This window comes from Ambystoma mexicanum, chromosome 13 (genome assembly GCF_040938575.1).
Source record: "Ambystoma mexicanum isolate Mex_15411 chromosome 13, UKY_AmexF1_1, whole genome shotgun sequence".
NCBI classification, from domain to species: Eukaryota; Metazoa; Chordata; class Amphibia; order Caudata; family Ambystomatidae; genus Ambystoma; species Ambystoma mexicanum.
Window position 1 is genome coordinate 480,212,428 of NC_090938.1, and position 20,745 is coordinate 480,233,172.

A 20,745-nucleotide genomic window follows, 5' to 3' on the forward strand; every position below is an offset into this window, starting at 1 on the left:
GCTCAAGAGCTATAGCACGAGGACTCCTAAAACTTGAACGTGCGGTAAAAATCTGAGGATGGCTGCCGGAGGCGGGGCTTAGGGAGAGGGCAGTCATTGGCTGTGGGCAGTATGACCCAGAGATCAGTGATTGGTTACTACTGGGAAAGACAGATTAGAAACGAAACTGATACTGATTTTTTTTTTCTGCACCGAGGATTCCCAGCCTGACGACGGGGAATATTCATGAGCATGTGAATCCATGCCAGACCCCATGCTGAAGAAACATACCTTCTGCAGGGGCCTGCGCGTGGGTGCTGAAATGCTCTAGGTTGCTCTGTCCGTATATGCGAAGAGGCACAGGAGCTCACCCTTACACATACAGACATGCAGTGCCCCAGCCAGCATTTCCAATGAGCTATGCAAGGCTGGAGAAGCAAAACGTCCACAGCCTTGCATGGCTCAGTGAGCATGTGCGGCGGTGGAACTGAATTGTCAAGGGAAACAGTGTTCCCCTTTGACAGTTCAGCCAGCCCAGGAGCACTCCCTTAGCTGGAAAAAGCAGCTTAGGGAGTGCTCAGTGGTTCAATGGGCTGGCTCCTCCATAATGGGCGAGGGGGGCACTGGGTTCGAACTGGCCTATAGGGCAATACCCGTACCAAAAAATGCCAAATGCACGTGTAGGCCAGTCAAAAATGGGCCACTTTTCTGGACAATGAGGGCCAGTTTGATGAGTTACTTTACTATGCAGCTAGTAGCTTGGACCATTGTTGCTGAATACATATTCTTTCAATATCACAATCTGCTTACATTGTAAGCAACAAAAAAAACACCCTCTTGGGTAGTATTGAAAACATTTTTTAGATGCATTTATTTACACATTTCATGCTGGGCTCTCTCGCCCTCTCAACCGCCCCCCCCTGGCGATGGGGTGGGATGTGGGGCGGAGTCTAAATCTGAGGACGTGAACGCATGAAGGGTCATGTGTTCCCCGTACACGTAAAGTAGGAATGTTACAGGTACACCCCATTTTAGATTAAAAAAAAAATATATATATATATAAAAATAATATTCTGCACCAACCACTAGATGGCGGCCTAGGCAAAGAATGTGAATCTAAGCAGATTCAAAATCTGTCTTTACATCAGACATTCACAGTTCAAGCACGTTTAATGTATATTACTTCAAATTACTCTACAAGATCCAGGAGAAACCAGTCCGCCACACTCACCTCCCAATCAAGCTCACCAGGACTTCCAAGTGGTATTTGTGACCGAGAAGTCAATTCTAACTCCAAGAAGGTGGGAGTGGCTCATGTGTGCAGTCCACACTTTATTACCAATTAAGAGAATGTTCATACTATATTTTAATAAAAATCAAAACTTTACATTGCAAACAGGCAAAGAAATTGTGAAACAAGGTAATAAAACACTCATAGGTTATTCACTTTATAAAACGGAATATGCCACAGTGTATCAGGTAAGTAACAGTTTTAGCATGAGGTCTTCGGAGTAAATCCAGGCAGGTAAGTAACCAGTATGTAAAGGTTTTATATTTAGCAAGCAAAGACCAAGACAGACCAGTAGTGCAGGTGAATGGTGCGGGGGTGGGGGAGGTAGGGGAGGGGGTAGTCTTTGCAGAAAAAAAAAAATACCTTTGTGCGAAAGTGCCCTAAAGATCAGTTCCTGGAGTTACAGTGGAGGGAAGCCTTCAAAAGTCCATTGAAGATGAAGATTAGGCCCAGGGAAAAATAAATGTTTGAAGAAAATATTCCATCAGTACCAGAGAATCAGGGAAGCAGTACTCTGGGACTGAAAAAGTTGCTATGCAGGAAGTGGTTGACAATTTCCAGTGGCTGTTGATGTGCACATGTAATGTATGATGATTCCAGAGACAACACCAGTGAAGGAGGTACCCCAAAACCTTTGGGAAGAGCGATTATTTGGATTCTCAGTCTAGTGGTTCCCAGGTCAGGAGTCGGGTCAAAGGAGCAGAAAAGGGTCTGCTGCAGCTGACTGTATGCAGGATTCCCACATCCTCCTCAGGCAAAGGATTCATCCTCCGAAGATGGCCGTCGGCCTGGAAAAACCGTAAGGAAGAAACATTGAAGGGTTAATTTAGTCACACCAGAGAGGAGCTAGCCATGGAACAAGAACCCAGTAGCTGAGTCTGGGGTATTGTTGCAAGAACAAAGGCAGCACAAACCCCTCAAGCTTCCCATTCTGGATATAGAAGGAACCAGGGCACTTCCTCGATGTACTGGGATGAAGATTCTCTGGTTTGTTTCGTACAGACACTTTGTAGTCCCGGCAGCAAATGGGCACCTGCTTCTTGGTGCAGCGATGCAGGCACAGTCAGGAGCTTCCAGGAGACTCAGCCTTTGAACATAAACTGTGATTCAGTTGTACACACTGGATCAGGGCAATGGAGTGCCGCTGTTGGTTCCTTTAGTCATTGTGGAAGGGCAGAGCTTACCCCGCCGATTTCTTCAGAGTATCAAAAGGGAGCTGCTGCATTGCTTTGGTCTTTTGCACAGCGGGCCTTCAAGAGCACAGGTTCAGAGTTCCATCTGTTGAATGGGAAAGGGGTCTGCTTTTATCCCCCTTGGGAGGTAGTGAGCGAACCCAGCACCCAATTACACAGCAATCATCATTCAAATAGAGAGGTGGTCAGGCAATGTCCAGCCATTGCCCGAAGCACACACGGACGAGCTTGCACACAAAGGAATGAATCCACGCTATCCCACACCGGTATCTGCATGCGTCAGTCAGAACTGGTTTCAGGCGGACTACAGCCCCCATACCTGGAATACACATGTCCAGTGGCCAAAGATGGTCACTTCCTCTTACGTGCACAAAGAAGAGCACGGGCAAATGACTCCTAAGGTCCGAGACACACAAAGAGACCCCAGTATTATCAATGGAAGCGGGTGCATGGGGTGCGGGGGCAGCCAGGTAAAATGGATTCCAACATATGGAACCACTTTACGCAGACAAAACAGCCACTGCCAGCCTAGCCACAGGATTAACAAAGGGGGAACTCTCACTGGGAGACTAAGTAGTAACACTTTTGTGTACCCCTGCCTAAGAAGTAATAAGGTACCTTAAGGCAGAGCATATTAAAATCAGAACCACTCTCAGTTAGGCTTTGGCTCAAGCATGGCTGTGAGAAGAAAAACAAAGCCAGCAAAAAGAACGGGGAGCTACCATGCGTGATGAAATGGGCTGCCTACCTTGCAGAGACCACAGCCATCAAATGGTAGCATACTGCAACATTCAAACAGGTAGAGGCTTTCAATCTTGGGCAGCAAGCTACTCCACAATCTGCTCAGCTACCAAACACACCCTGGTGTGGTATGTGGATTGTGGATTGTGACCACAGAGTACCAATCCACAAATACCAAACCGCAGAGTCCCACAAAGGCACTGGCCCGGAGTCCTATGCAGGGCCACCGCAAATGTGCATGATCATATATGCTACGTTACTTGATCATTGTACTGCGCCTGGCCATTTACAAATTGAAAAGGAGAAGAAGATGCCTAAAAAGTGAGATCGCACAGATAAGAGCACTTCGATCGTGAGGAGCACTAATTTTTACTGTGTGGAACCCAAAAAGGAACAACATTAAAACAGTGCACAGAAAAGGAGTAAATATCAGTTTACAGCTACCAGCTTGTTCCATACAAATCACAAAAAAAAGTTACTTGTACAAGAAAAACGGGACACAAAGTATCCCTGCAGCAGTCTACATAAGGTGGCTTGGGCTGCATTACAAAAAAATGGAAGCTCTGCCTGCACTGGGGGCCCGAAGGATGGTTCTGTCACTCAGGAAGGATGAGCAGGTGAGTAGGGCTAAAAAGGACTTGCAACCATAAAAGAGCCCTAATCAAATATCAGATACTGGGTGAGGGGCGGATATTGAAGACAGCAGTCAATGGGAGACTATGCAAAGACAGACATCTTCCCTTACAACTGGCAATGTTTAGTAAGAATGCTCAACGTTTCTTCAGTATTGGCAGATTGAACTAAGCATCTAGCAAGATTACACAACTAATAGCGTTGCAGGGCCAGTGGAATCACATTGTAAAAGAAGGAAGCAATCACCAGTAATAGTGTGGCAGCATGCTCTATTTTAGCACATGCTATTCATAGTTCTCCATCTAACGGTTGATCTTTAGAATTACACTGTATACAACTAAAGCTTAGGCTACGGCATATCCTCATCATAGGAACCATTATGACATGCATCTGCTGGTGGTCAGTGATAATGTCGAATGCAATAATGTCGACAGTCAAAATGTTGAAAAAAATGTCGAAAAAAATAATGTCGAAAACCAATAATGTCGAATTTTTTCTACATTTTTTCGAATTTTTAGAAAAAATCAATAAATATATATAATTAAAATGTGTTGAGTATGAGGGGTGAGAGGGTGGTGGGGGTAGCAGGGGGGTTTGGGTGAGGGGGTTTGGGGGGGATCCCCCCTAGTAAATGATACTCTTCTTGTTTATTTATTGAATAAATAAATAAATATATATATAATTAAGGGGTGAGAGGGTGGTGGGGGTGGCAGGGGGGTGTTGGGTGAGGGGGGTTGGGGGACTCTTCTGTTTATGTATTTATTGATAGTGCTAAATGACTTTCTAAAAATTGACTTCATTATATGTATAGGTTTTCGACATTGACATTTTTGTAAGTCGTCATTTTTTTTTCGACATTTTCACTATGAACCGCATCTGCTACCAACAATGCCCCTTGCAGTTGACACGCTTCATTGTTTTCACCTGTGTGTACATGTTTTCGTGTAAACAAAAGCGTTCTTGTCTGAAGTTTTAGTTATGCAACTAATCCCAGAACACAAAATTAACGCTTACATGTGGTTTTCCAACTCATCTCATAGAAAGGCTATACCACAACAAAAATGTGTCTATTAATCCTGTACACGCCACTGCAGGGGGCAGGGTTGGGCGCATTAGACAGAGCTAAAGCTAAAGAAATACCATTATTAGCAAGTAGCATTTTCCTTTGGCAGTTTGTGTCATGAACAGTTAGTTTCACATCTGTGCAATTAGTAGTAAGCAGTGTTTCCTCCGGGAGGACGGTTGAGTGATAGGAACTTGTGTAAACTCATTACTGCTTGTTCCCCCTGGGAATCTGCTTTAATTTGAGTTTCTATGTAGTAGTATTTAGTGAAAGTAAGCACTGAGCTCCATGCTGTAGCTTCACATATGAAATAGTGTCACTGCCAGGAAAGCAAGTGTTGTGCCAGTTGCCCTTGTAGAATGTGCCTTTAGAATTTCTTGCAACTACTTGTTTTCTATACCTGGTTTGTTCTGTTCTTTCCACTTACTAAAGTAGCAAGATCGTTTATTTGATGTACAGCAGTCTCAATACATTCGTACACCTTTGTGATAAGTTCAGATGACCAAACTGACTCCAGGAGTCAAGATGCCAGGTTGATATTGCAGGTCAGGTCAAAATGCGTTATCTTTTGCTTTCCTGTACGAAAAGATGAGGGTGACTGGTGCTGCTAGTGCCAAGCACAATAGGTGTGGATATCACAACTTTGTCGCCCAAATTGATGCAAATGATATGAATCTGTGCGTCTCTTGCATCATTTGGATCAATCCGCTATATATAGTACTGCAAAACTAGAAAGAAGATCCAGGACTTGCGCCCAATTAGGTGAATGTGTATTTATTACTATATTGCCCCTTGGTTGATAACACGTTTTTAGGCCCTTCTGGGCCTTTTTCAAATCAGGGCTATCACGTTTTCTATTTGTCCACATAAATCTAATAATGGATATTTTTACAATACAATAGACAAAAAACAAACATTCATGTTCACAAAGTAACAAACCCAATGCCAGGCATACATAAATCAATAAATGACAGTAATTTAAAGTGAGTTACAAAATTGCACATAAATATTTATCCATATCCATGAGCAAACCAATAAGTAATGGTGCACAAGATACAGAAAAATAGGGGTTGGCATTGGGAAGGATTGCATGGGGTGTGTCAGAAAAGAAAACAATGCAATAGAAGGTTCCAAACATACGGGAGAAAGGACGGACAGACAAGTAAAACATAAGAGAAAGAAAAACGGGAATTCCCCATTAGTCACAGTTCTACAAATCTCATGTTATAGGTTGCCGCTATGTCGCAATGGTTAAATAACTTACCCTCACCCGGAGTCATAACTCATGTCTTGGTTAGAATGCACTTATCTGGGTATAATCCCTTCAAAATGAATCTTGCGCCATAATGATTAAAAGACATACCATTAGTCCCAGTGCCATGATTCTCTGTATTGAAGTAGTAATAACACGCAAAGTACTTAAAGATTTCTAGTCCGTATTAGTTTAAAAGGGTCCTTACGTCTAAACCTTCTGTAGCAAAGCATCTTATCATACAGGGTGCAAGAATAGAGAAATGGAAAATTAGCCGCGCATAGATATTACATTACTGTGTGCCGATCGTAATTATTTTGCTTTTTCATTTTAAAAGAATCCTCGTATTTATGCCTTATGTAGCAAAAATGGCTTTCCCTAAGCGTACAAGAATATAATACAAAATACTGAGCCGTGCTCAGAACTTACTTAGTGGCGTGCCGGTCATACGTGTTGGCTTGTTACTGCTACCTGAATGGCCGGCACCATTTTGGGACTATTTGTTTTGATGTTCCCAAGACGACGCATCGCCGTCCGCCGTTGCTTTTGGTTGCTAGCAGGCAGCTTCCTACTCTTTACAATTATCAGATATTGTCAAGTGTTAAATTAAGTGAACATGCATTTATGCATGTTACATGGAGGAAATGTGATGTATTAAAAAAACACTTATTTGGTGCTCGGATGTTAACTATTGGGCTGATCGTCATGGCCACTCCAGTATATAAACAGTTTTTAAAGGCATATTAACACCAGTCATACCTTAATATCTGCAAAATTATCAGAACAGCGTTTTTTTTCCAAGTTAGACTGGATATTACTCAATGTTGTGGAGAAAACAGAATATTAGTACCCTCGAATGGAATTACATATACAATAATAGTGTGAGCAATTGGAAATTACACATTGTAGCTGGAAAAATGAAATATTGCTATCCTCTAGTGAAACTGAATTCTCATTAAGATTGCGACATTGCTGCCATACCCATATTATGTTACTACCAATTCTTGAATACATGTGAGTGACACCTTGCGCATACCAAAGTGATACAGTACATCAGAATATCATCAAAGGTTGAAATAAATATATGTTGCAACATGCATATAAGCCCTACAGCAACGCCGCCATTTCAGTATCAAGGTTCAGGCCTAACACAGTTGTGTTATAGAAACAAATCAGTCTAGCCTCCGCTTGACGTAGGGCTTTCACTCTGTCTCCACCTCTTTTGTTCAGTGTAACATGCTGTATGTCAACAAATTTAATTGCTGTTTTATCATCCATCTGGTGTTTCTTTTGCCAATGTGTGGATAATGGTAGGGTCACATCCTGGCTTCCGATTTTAGTCAGATGTTCACGAATCCTAGTTCTTAACTCCCTTTTGGTGTTGCCTATGTACAATTTTTTACAGGTGCAAATAATAAACTACATACTTTGTTCAACAGTTAATCATGTGTTTGATTTTAAACAGTTTTCCGTTGGGCCCCTCAAGTTCTTTTGTCTTGTCACCCGCAAATTTACACATCGTACAATAACTACATTTTCTGAAACCTGGTTCATTTTTCGTAAGCCAGGTGACCCGTTTCTCCTCTTCTGGATCTGGTAACAATGATGGACAAATAATTGATTTCAGAGTGTTAGACAATCGTCTATTGTTTTCAAGAAAGCTATCAACAAATTTACACAAATTTTCATCCAATTGGAGGAAGTGTCAATGCTTTTGTAAGGTTCTTCTGATTATTTGGTGATCCTTGTTAAACTGGGTTTTACGCATTAGTTTCAGTGGTTTTCCCCTCTGTTCTAGTTTTTAGGATTAGAGTATCCTCCTGTTGAAGATTTTGTTTTCTCAAAGGCCTTTTGCAAACACTTATTAGGGTACCCTCTCTTTTTGAAGCGGTTCCTCAAGAAGTTACACTCTTGTTGGAATTTCTGATCATCTTTACAGCTGCGCCTTGCACAAATGTATTCTCCTAGAGGGATATTTTATATTGTGCGCTGATGACAACTATTGGCATGTAAGATGGAAATAACTTCGGTTGGCTTCCGAAAAGTCCATGTTTCCAAATGGTCATCCTGTACATGAATAGTAAGATCCAAAAAGTTAATTTGCTTGGCATTATGTTCTCCAGTGAATTAGATGTCAAATTGGTTCTTATTCAGTCTATCGGTGAACTCATGAAATAAAGTTTAAGTCCTTCTCAAATTAGAAAAATGTCATCTATGTACCTTAACCATAGTTTGACTCAGTCATTAAATGCTGGGTCTTGGTACACTCTGTATTCTTCCAGCATCCCCATGAAAATGTTGGCTAGTGCATGGGCATATTTAGTCCCCATTGCCACTCCTTTGAGTTGTTGGTATATGCAGGGGTTAAAAGTAAACAGGTTAGATTCCAAAGTTATTTGCAACATTTCTTTGAGCATATCAATTTGTACATAATATGAAGCAGAGTCATTCCTAAAGGCATGCCCATTTATGTTGAATTGACATATATAATGCCTTGACATCCAAGGTAGCCAGTATGAAAGAGTCTTGCCAGACAAATGTTTGAAGTATGCGAATAAGACTGGAAGAGTCCTGTAGATTTTACTAGGCTTGCTCTTGGTTTTAGTATGCCATCCAGGTATTCTGATAAGTCTTCCGACACCCAACCAATGCCACTCAAGATTGGGCGACCCTCTGGTATGTATTGGTAATGTTTATGGATCTTTGGCAAAAAGTACATGGTTGGTGTTTTTGGTTTCTTGGTCAGGAAATGTGATCTTTCTTCATCCGTAACGAGGCCCTTTTTATGCCAAGTGAGTATTGATTTGATTAAGAATTGTTTGACGTGCTGCAAAATTAAGTTGTCTGTAACCTCCAGGTGTTAGTAGATGATTTGAAGCAATGAGTAAATAGTCTTCTCTGTCCATTATTACCTCCTTTATCTGCCTCTTTAATAACTATCAAAGTGTCCTCAGACAAGGTCTTAAGAGCTTTTCTTTCCCCTTTGGTGAGATTGTTGTTCATAGGGGAGCCGTCCTGTGTCTTGATTCTTACACTGAGGGAGATTATATAGATCTTTCGTAACTGCTCTGTAGAAAGTGTCAATGATATTGTCGGGTGGTAGTTGGGGAATGAATTTGGATTTGGTTTTTAGTCGATTGGTGGTCAGGAGATCCGGTTTAATCCGAAGTTCATATAATAGATTACGGATATCAAAATCCTCATCTTCAGTCAAGGATCGTAGAACAAAAGTATCTTCTATGTCTTATATAGTTAACTCACTAGTAGGCGTGGGTACCTCTAACTTGAGACTCCCCGGGTGCTTTAGTAGCGAAAAACTTCTTAAGTCTAAGTTTACGTATGAATTTGAAAAGATCAATATGTATCTCAATGTCCTGTAAGCTTTTCGACGGTGCGAATGATAATCCTTTATTCTAAAGTTTTCTTTCATTCTCTGTGATAGGTCTTTTAGAAAGATTCAATACCAAGTCCTTACTTATTTGTTCTTGTTGATTTCCTTCAAACTGGCCCTTGTCTGCCTTTTGTTTCCTACAGTGTTGTCTTGTCCTCCGCTGCTTGCATCCCCCCTCCTCCTCCTGGGGGTGGGTGTGTTCTCTGTTGGTGGTAATTGAAAACGGACTGTTTTCTGAGTTAGGTTTCTATTTCCCTTCTTGTACCATTTGATCTGGTTCATACAGCCTTTATCTTGTGCAATTTCAACATCCGCAGTATCTGGTTCAGAATCCGCTTCTGAGCTTGCAGATGAGGTATTGGGTGCAGCCATTCACGTAGCAGTAACAAGCCAATGCGTATGACCGGCACACTACTAATTAAGTTCTGAGCATGGCTCTGTATTTTGTATTATATTCTTATACGCTTAGGGAAAGCCTTTTCGCTACATAAGGCATAAATACGAGGATTCTTTTAAAATGAAAAAGCAAAATAATTATGATCGGCACACAATAATGTAATGTCTATGCGTGGCTAATTTTCCATTTCTCTATTCTTGCACCCTGTATGATAAAATGCTTTAGGTTTAGACGTAACTTTTAAACTAATATGGACTAGAAATCTTTAAGTACTTTGCGTGTAATGACTACTTCAATACAGAGAATCATGGCACTGGGAGTAATGGTACGTCTTTTAATCAATATGGCGCTAGATTCATTTTGAAGGGATTATACCCAGATAAGCGCATTCCAACCAAGACACGAGTTATCAAATGACTCCGGGTGAGGGTAAGTTATTTAACCATTACGACATAGTGGCAACCTATAACATGCGATTTGTAGAACTGTGACTAATGGGAAATTCCTGTTTTTCTTTCTCTCATGCTTTGCTTGTTTGTCTGTCCGTCCTTTCTCCGTATGTTTGGAACCTTCTATTGCTTGGTTTTCTTTTCTGACACACCCCATGCAATCCTTCCCAATGCCAACCCCTATTTTTCTGTCTCTTGTGCACCATTACTTATTGGTTTGCTCATGGATATGGATAAATATTTATGTGCAATTTTGTAATTCGCTTTAAATTATTGTCATTTATTGATTTATGTATGCCTGGCACTGGGTTCGTTACTTTGTGAACATGAATATGTTTTTTGTCCATTGTTTTGTAAAAATATCCATTATTAGATTTATGTGGACAAATAGAAAACGTGATAGCCCTGATTTGAAAAAGGCCCAGAAGGGCAGAAACACGTGTTATCAAACAAGGGGCAATAAAGTAATAAACACACATTCACCTAATTGGGCGCAAATTCCTGGATCTTATTTCTAGTTTTGCATTACTGTTTATGACGGGTTCTCTTGGCTTACCGTCAATCCAGTGACCTGCGACCGTACTGGAATAGGACTTGTGGAATTAGGGATCACCTATCCCCATCCCGTGGTTTATTTACACTTTTCAAAGACTAACAAACACCATCACTCCAATAGTTGAATTACGAGTCGCCGACCAGACCAGCTGTACACACAAGCCTGCCTCTTATGTAAACTGTGTATATATAGTGTTGGTGGAAAATCATACAAAGATATCCTTAACCAAACAAGCTATAAAACAGTGCACAGTGACCCATGTTATGAGCACCTGGAGCCAAAGAGTATTTTGCACTCTCACTTGCTACTAAGATTTACATCTGGTGTTCCCAATGTTTGCACATCTTTCACAGTTGTCTTGGAGTTTAACCTCACTTGTTGCCTTCTTGTTTGTAGCAACTGTTGTCATCCACTAGGCGATCAATCGCTGGCATGTGTTTCCCCCACTAGTTATTTTATGATCAAGACCCCAGTGCCAAATTAGCAACGTGCATAGGAATGTGTTAATTATGTTTGTAATTTATTTATTGTGATATAGTTTCAGAGAATACCTTCCACAACCATAATAAAAACAATTTTAAAACACAGATCTTGCATATCAAATAACCAATGTTTCATGTCAATTATTTACAGATGGCCCATTACATTTCATTATATTGGGTTATGCATTTAAAAAGTTCCCCAAGCAATACAGTTATTACATTCATATTCATCTCCATATTCATATTTTCACTACCCAAACCATATATATAAAATTAATTCACTGCCTATATCACAATTACCTACTAGTGCAAATCATTACACACGTTCCAGAATTTGAAATGTCCCAATCAATGTGCTCACTACATTCATACTCATGTATTCCTAGGACCCAGCTCATATCATTTTCTTATAGGAAAATGTTAATCTATTTCGTGATTTAAAACAATGCTGTGTTGTGGTCAGTCCTGACCAGTACATGTTTCCCTGACAATTTTGTTGAAACTCTAAAGTACAAGAGCTACTGTCATGATCTCCAACACAATGATGGGCACTGTCTGCTACTAGTTTGACCGCTTGCCCTGTACTATAATGGACTCCAGTTGAGCCTGCCATCCTGCGAGATGCACATGCTAGCGTCACATGTGGGCTGCAGACTGCAAATGTAGTCCTTGTGAGGTGCTTTGTGTTCCACAATTTTTGGTGACTTCATGCCCTTTGGTGTTCTAACCACTAAACCCTCCCAGTCGCAACCTCTTTGATCACTGCGAGCTACGACATTTCTGCATGCACGGTTGTGCATTTGGTACAGAGTGGATTCTTAAGGGCATCATCTCAAGTTGCTCCATTGCAGCCCTCACCGTCACACACTGATGTATGGTAAAAGGGAACAGTTGCTACGAATAACTGTACCCTTACTGGGGAAGGAAAGGCCAGACCTTCAGCATGACCCCTAAAACTTTATTTTGAAGCAACTGGCTGGATTTCATTTACCTGGATCGTGATCCCCAAAGTGCAAAGGAGTTGCACATTGCAGTTGTGTGCTATTTCAGCTGAATGACATTTCCAATTACAAGCCTGTCGGCTAGGCATGGGCACACATTTATAATTACTATTGCTAACTTTAGCACCCATACTGCCTGTTGCAGCAGAGTGCTGTTAATACCGATAACACTTTGTTGAACACTCTTGGAGCTTAAGTTGTTCCAAAAAAAGAGTCACTTTGAACTGATGCTACAAGAACCACTTTTTTATGCACGTGAATATGAAAATAAACATTATGTGTGTCCTGCGCAGCCATGTAGACTTCCTTCACTAGTAGAGGGATCACCTCCTGAGGCATTGTCATTCGAAACTTCTCCAGAAATACCTTTTCAGGCGTCATATATGCAGGATTAGTCTCAGCGGGAATATTAAAATACATTAAATAGATGTTGAGTTCCTCCCTTCAAGCACTTCATTTATTGGCTTTTTGCTAGGAGTGTCTCTACCGATGGAAGTAGACGAGGTAAGTGTTCCAGTTTGACCTTGTTTTTGTTACATGTGCAAGATCTGGTGACTACAGTGATAAAGGAATCAAAAGATTTATTTGGTAATGAGATCCTGTAGAGCATGCAAATGCAAACTAGAGCCATCAACATAGCCAACCATACTAAAGGGAAGCCTGGCTCCCCTTACAAACTGGAGTTGGGCGATGGCTGCCTTTCTAATCAATCTGAAAGCAGTTAGAATATTCTGCAAGGACCATAAACTGCACATACAGTCATCACAGTAGGCAATAGGGTTTATATAGGAACTCTATGTAACATCCTATGCTGAGTCCCCAACACCCACTTCTCTGTGGTAATGCACCGGTCGGTGTAATGGGTTATCATTTACCTTACTGGCATACTGTGGGAAGATATTGGAACGGAACAGTTACTGATTAATTGGAGATGCCCCCTTATGGGTCCGCCTGCATGTGAAAGAAGAATTTTCTGAACTCTACTTATGTTCAGAGCTGTGAGACGTCCCCTTAAGGGAGCAACCAGTCTAGACTTCAGCTCTAGCCTAACTCAATGGCAACATTGCTGAGCAGTCAGGCTTTGACTCGGGAGGGACAGGCTTAGTGTGAAGTAGAGCTGACAAGAGCAAAGTCTGACAAGGAACAGAGTTCCTCACGGTAAGTACAATCATACTATTTGTTAGACACAGTCAGTAAAATCAACACACTATTGATAAGTAAAGTTACTATCAAATATGCATATAGCAGAATCAAGTAATCCATTTTGGTGTTACCAATAAAATTATATTACAACAGAGAATTGGCAATATACAGTGGGCATGGCTAGACTCGGGAGGAGACAGGTTTTCAGTTGCACAAGCCTCAAATAGGCTAGAAGATTAACTGGAGCAACTCTAGAAGTCCATCCCTAGCTTTGTTATAGTTCAGGCTATTACATGCAGGTGATCCTATTAACCAGGTTCTTGGCAAAAGTAAATGTAGAACTGTTCAAACGGTTCTGTCAGCTATGGACGAGGTAGATTACCAGTCCTGAGGCCCTAGAAGAACTAACCTGGCTCCCGTCCCATGCTACACAGCCTTTGGCCCAGTAAGGTAGCTATATCTTCAGGGCTTTACAGCCAATGCAAGTAAATTGCAATTGGGTACTTAGAGATCCAACTTGCAACACCAGATGTCATAGGACAGGTAATCTGTGGGAACAACTAAATGGACTATAGAAATTGCCGTGGGAGGCTCAGAGGCTGTGGGTTTGAGGCTTCAGCGATGGTTAGGGTCAGGCACAGACCCCAGGAAAGAGTGAACATTGCTGTCACAACACCACAGGAGGCGGAGAGCTCTGAGGATATCGGCAAAGTTTCCAGAAATTAGACCGGAGCCCGGGAAATAGACCAGTTTGAATGTGGCGAGCCACAGTGATTTGGCGGTTCAGAAAAGTTTAAAAAGATGGGTGCGGAACCCCAATTTCCCCAAGGTATCCACGTCATTACCATGTCGAAGTCATTGAACAGATGTTGGAAAGGGCACTACCACACTCCTGGAACAGAGAAGATGTCCCAAAGAGGACCACGTGGCAGCTACTACTACCCCATGCCTAGCCACACATGCAAGAATACAACAGTAAAAATACATTTATGGATGGGTAATGAAGGAGCTGTTCCAACTCGGTACTTACCTGCTGTACAGATGTGACAAGAAGAATGCGGAGCCCAAGCAATCCCATTGACACACGCTCTGTGGTTGTTTAATCTTGCAACTGGAGTGCACGGAACTCGAACATCCAAAATTACCACCTCAGAAAAAGAAAAATGAGAGTAGTCAATACATTTGTGACTGTTAGAGGGAAAATTAAACCGAGTTCAAATGAGCATAAAAAAAATATCTTGAATAACTTTCATGGTGGTAGCTACAACAAGGTGGGAACGGCAAAGTACATATGTGCAGGAATAGTAGTTAACTTGTAATTGAAGGGAGAAAGTGCAGTCTGCACCTCCACCCAGGGGCTATTGTAATTACTTCCTTTTTCCTGCCTGGGTGGTTAGACTATTTCCATGAAGACCCAAACGCAACTCCTACAAACAACGCATCTCAAGTGCCAACTCTAGTACTAAAGAAATGAGACCTTTTAGACACGCCTAGTGCCGCTATAAGGGCATTGTTTTGAAGGATCTGGATTTTTTGGTTGATCGATTTGTTGGCACCAATGTATAATGCATTGCAATAGTCGAGCCTAGATAAAATCAAGGCTCTAGCTAGGACAATGCAATTATCATCCGAAAGAAAGGGTTTGCCTGTTCTAATCAGCTTTCATGTTAGGCTGTGGCGGAGGCTAAGGCGTTAACTTGTTTAGTTAGGGACAGGGTGGAGTCGAGTTAGAACCCAAGGGTTTTTACCTCCTTAGCTATCCTTATGCAATTACCATCAATAGTGAATGATGCGTAATCTTGTCCTAGTTTTATTTATGTTGGCATGTGTGCCCAGTATGATGACTTCTGTTTTTTTCATCATTCAGGCATAGACCATGAGTAGCCATCCATGCCTGGATGATGAGATACACCCTGATCACCAAGGCCAAACCCTCTTCATAATCCCCGGAAAGTGGGAAGAGAATCTGGGTATCCTCTGCATAGTTATAGTAGGTGATACCAAGAAGATCCAGATCATCGAAGAAGGGCTTGGTAAATATGGTGTACAGAGTGGGGGAGACACAGGATCTCTGAGGGGCACCGCACGTGATAGGAATAGGGTCCGCTGTCGCAGAGGGCGCAAAAACCGCCTGTCACTCAGGAAGGATTCAATCCATATTATTGCCTCTTTTGAAAGGTTGGCAGCCGTGTCTAAATGTCTGCATAGGACCTTGTGATCCACCAGGTCGAATGCAGCTGAGAGGTCTAGTAGTAGGAGGAGGGCCGTTTTCCCTTTGTGTCTCAGCTCATTGACCTGTGGCCTTCAAGTCAATAAGGGCAGTCTCTGTTCCGTGTTGGGGTCAGAAGCCTGACTGACGTGCTCCTAGGAGTTTGAGATTCCAGAAATGTTTGGATCTGGAGAGAAGCCACTTTATCGAGGATTTTGAGCAGAAAGGGTAACGTTGTGATGGGACGATAGTTGGTGGGTATGAGCGGATCTAACGTTTATTTTTTTAGTAGTGGGAGCACCCATGATTGTTTGAGATTGGATGGGAGGGTGCCAGATGCAAATGATGCATTAATCAATTTAGTAATGAAAGGGGCAAGATGTCTTGCAGCATCTTTTATAAACTGAGCAGGGCAGATGTCTCCCTGAAAGTTGGAGGGCTTAAGTGAAAGAATTACTTTCTCAGCCTCATTGATAGAGATTTTGGTGAAATAGAAACGGGGGGGTCAAGTTAGCCGAGGTATCCTTTGAGAGGACCTTGGGAGCGGTGTGGTTGGGTAGGTGGTTAAGGGATTGTTTTTTTTGTGAGATTTTATTTTGAAGGGTGGTAACTTTATTCACAAGGGCCTGTTGTATGTCAGAACACCACGTTTTATCCTTGGTGCAGATTTCGGGGGTGACGATAGGGGATTCAAGTTCTTTGCGGATAGAGAACAGATCTCAGTAATAAGGCGCCAAAACAACTGGCTCTCCTCTCTTAACAAGATCCACTTAAAAACAGCCTCCTTGAGATTCCAAGATGGCAGCGGATCTGTGAGGTCGCGCTGCCCGGAGCTCCCGCACAGCTTTAACTCAGCAGCACGTAGAAGCGGCGACTAAGCTCCGGCTGGACCACAATCTTCAAGAAGATCGGCAATAAGTCTGCGGTGGCTGCCGCAATAGCTCAGCTGCGGCCACCTCATCCAGAAGCAGAAAGGCGAATCCCGGGGCCGGCCGGCCACGCGGGAAGAGGCGGGTGCGGGGCGAGGGGAAGGACGCGGCCGAGGGGGAAGTGGCGACACCGCGCCACCCCCCGGGGGATCGTTGATCTCGGACACCCCAGGCACCGAGACAGCGTGGGAGCCAGACCCGAGGCGCAGATCCTGGGAGGAGGACGGCGCCCCCTGTGAGTGTGGGAGAGGGGGCCTGAGACCCCGGGCGCCGGACCCGGAGAGGAGGCCCGGCCGGTTGACACCGGGGAGAGAGCGCCATCGGCCTGGTGCAGACATGCCAATAAAGAGGACACGCAGTAGAGGGGTGCCCGCAGCGCTTTGGGTGTAGCGCCGGGCGAAGCTGGCCTGTGGAACGGCCTGGGAAGGGTGCATGCATCTCACCGCCGGAGGTGGGGGTCGGGCCCCGGGTCTGCGCTCTTCGGGCTGACCAACCAAGTAAGCGGAGGGGGTTGCGGGGGGCCGAGTCATAGTGAAGAGAGCCCCCCCCCTGTGTGCCCTTTCCCCCCCATCGGGGTTGAGACAGTTGGGTCTGTGGGGCCCTGAAGATTGATTATTCGGTGGGGGTGCCCCCCCCAGAGGAGTTGTGATCCGACGGGGGCCTTGGAGACCGGGACCCACCCCCAACTCCCATCATCATTTTCTAGAAGTCTTGTCCCCCAGGAGCTCAAGGGGCAAGAACGGGATCCTGACAGGGCAGCAGCATCAGGAGAAACAGGCTGGCCCCCAAACAGATTTCTCGTGGTTGACCGGTACGACGGACTTGGCCACCCGGGCTTTCCAGGGGGTCGGGCCCGGTTGTGACTGACGACAAACTCCACTCAGAAAAGCAGCAGAGTGTCCCACCCACCCGGAAGACCCCTAACCTAGGCAGCATGTCAAGAAGTAAATCCAAAGACACCCCCGCCTCAGCCAGGATGGCGAAAAAAAAAGCTTCAGGAGGGTTTGCTGGCCCAGATCTGGGCCAGGGAGCTCGGTGAGCAGAGACTTCAGGAGCCCAAAGACGGGTCCTTCCCGGCCGCCTCGGCCTCCACTCGGGAACCACAGGACCTGCCGGTTACTCAAGCCCTACTCGGGTCCCTGCTTGGGGAAATCGTGGAAAAAAAAAAATCACAGAAGCAGATGGATGCGCTAAGGGAGGATCTGGCAGAGGGCCTACAAGACATAAAAAGAGACCTCAACAAAATCGAAGAGAGGGTGGACATGAATGAGAGGGCCCAAAAGGAATTGGCAGAAGACTCATGGAAGGCGGACTCCCTCTTGGAGACCCTGGCGGCAGCAACTCAACCTCGAATTGCGTGCAGAGGACTTGGAGAACAGGTCCAGAAGGTCCAACATACGGGTTAAATCCCTGCCAGAAGCAGTCCTAGATCATGACCTGGCCGCAACAATGAAATCAATATTCGGAGTCCTCATGAAAGTTGACCAAATCGATGATAGTAAGTTTGACAGGGTCCACCGAGTGGGTCAGAGGTGCCAGGAGACGGGAGCGCGACCAGGGGATGTACTGGTGGCGTTCAATTGTAATACCCAGAAAAACAGCATCCTACATGCTGCCAGGAAGGCGGGACAGATAACCCACAACGATTCACAAATCCAGCTCTATCAGGATCTATCTCAAACTACCCTGAATAGGAGACGGCACATGGCCCCGATCCTGGCACATCTCAGAGAGAAGCAAGTGTGCTACAGGTGGCTCCACCAATTTGCTCTTAGCTTTCAGTGGCAGGGGAAGCAACAAAGAATTACGACCTGCGCTCAAGGACTAGCTCTATTAGGCCTCGAGGACGACCCACCTTTGCCAAGAGCCTCCCCAACCAGGAGGGCAGTATCACGGAAGCCTTGGGAATGGTCGGAAAGTGGGCCCAAAGAAATCAAGGAGGGAGCGTAAGCAACTCCAGCTCAGTTCTCTAGCCCAGGCCCAGATTCCAGAACATCCTGGGGAGAGGGGGGTCACAAGGAAAACAAGTTGCACATTCATAATCTCTGTACCAACTCTGTACCAACCCTGGGGAGGGCACACACAGATGGAAGTTTAACGTGCGTATTAAAACATTAAAGGCGATCGCCTACACATCTGCGGGATGCATTGGGGAGGAGGGAGGGTCACCACATCTCGGAATGGGAAGGGGAGTTCCTGCAAATCCAGAGTGGGGAGTTCTAGGTCTGTTATTGAGTCCGGCTCTCGTAATGTCGCGAGGGGTTCTTGGTGCTAGTCGGATTCGCCTAGACGGGGGGGGGGATGGGGGGGAGAGCTCCAAGGTCTTGGTCGGGAGGGGTCTCGTAGTGGTCTGCGAGTGGACAGCACACACACAGGAAGGCTCGGCGAGGGGATCAGGGGGCATAACGTGGACAATCAGGCATCACAACATCTTTCCATATGGCTAAAGCCAGGGTACTTAAAGTGCTTTCATTAAATGTGAAGGGCCTCAATTCCCCGGTTAAGAGGAAGAAGGTGGAGAAGTTCCTTGGGCTGGAACATCCTCATGTTGTGGCTATGCAGGAGACCCATGTGCACACTAGGGACACCCATAGGATAAGATTTCGCGGGTGGTACAGGCTACACAAACCAGCAAGAAAGGGGGAGTCCTAATAGCCTTGAGGGATGGGTTGGATCTGACATTCGGGAATATGCAGAAGGATAACCAAGGCAGATACCTAGCGGTGATACTTCAGGGAAAGGGGGAGGTCATCACGGTAGCAACTCTATATGCACCAAATCAAGCCCAAGACCCCTATATACAAAATATAGTAACCCGCCTAGGGAAATTTGCGAAGACAAATATCCTCTTGCTAGGAGACTAATTAATTTAGCATGGGACCCCGCCAAAGACAGGACTTCCGCCTCATGGGGGACAGAGAGGACCTTCAGGGGACCTAGTGAAGAAAATGGAAGATCTGGCCTTGGTAGATGCCTGGCGAGAACTGTATGGCGATGCTCTGGGATACACATTCTACTCACATGCCCATAGGTCACATTCACGAATAGACTATGCCTGGATTTCGAAGCCGTTGTTGGGTAGAGCCATAGCTCTGGAAGTAGGGGCAATTGCCCTGGAGACCACACCACCACTTACCCTCTCCATATCCAGGCCAAGGGGGCCCCCAGGCATTTGTAAGTGGAGATACCCAATCTCGCTGTTTAAGGGTCCAGTCCTGGTCAAAGGGATAGAGGAGGGAATTATAGACTTCAATAACCATAATAACTGGGACGACACAAACTCCCAAAATTGGTGGGATGCCCTCAAAGCCACTGTAAGGGGAAGGATCGTAGCAACCAAGGCCAGAAGGGAACGGGAGCTGAGATTGGAGGAGCAAAAATTGGAAGCCACACTTAAGGAGATCATGTCTCGTATGGGTGGGAGGATGTCAGCGGCCACTAAAAGGGAATATAGGGCATTGAGAGGTCAGTTAAACCTTATGCAGACAAGAGCGGCAGAGCGGAACCTCCTAGCTATGCGACAAAGATTCTACATTAGAGGCAATAAAGCTGACCGATTGCTGGCCAGGAAGCTTAGGAAGGAGGCTGGAGACAAGACAATCTTGAAAATAAAGGAGCATACAGGGGTCCTCCTTACTAACAATTCGGACATTGAAGGGGAATTTTGCAAATTTTATTCTGATCTTTACAGATCAGGAGACCCTACAACTGCGCAACAGGAGTCCTATCTTTCTCGGGCGAGGTGCCATAGGATTTCTCAGGAGGAGAGGGCTGAGCTCGACCTGAAGATCACAATGGACGAGGTTAGGAGGGCGATCAATAGCTTACCGTCCAGTTAAGCCCCGGGCCCAGATGGGTTTGTATCTGAATTTTATAAGACGCATAAAGAAGTTTTGATTCCTATCCTCACCAAACTCTTCAACTGCATAGGGTCAACAGGCGTTCTCCCCAACTCGATGAATGAAGCCAAAGTCATCTTAATACATAAGAAGGGTAAAAACCCGACCGACTGTGCTTCCTACCGCCCAATAGTTTT

At 44.4% G+C, this 20,745-nt stretch overlaps 1 protein-coding gene across 1 annotated transcript in view; it reads right to left on the reverse strand.

Annotated features, from left to right (window-relative positions):
- DCAF7 (DDB1 and CUL4 associated factor 7) overlaps positions 1–20,745 on the reverse strand; it is a 320,235-nt gene that overhangs the window by 52,487 nt on the left and 247,003 nt on the right. The window contains exon 6 of the mRNA XM_069634125.1: positions 14,602–14,719. Within this exon, the coding sequence (XP_069490226.1) occupies positions 14,602–14,719 (118 nt within the window). The remainder of the gene's footprint in view (positions 1–14,601; positions 14,720–20,745) is intronic.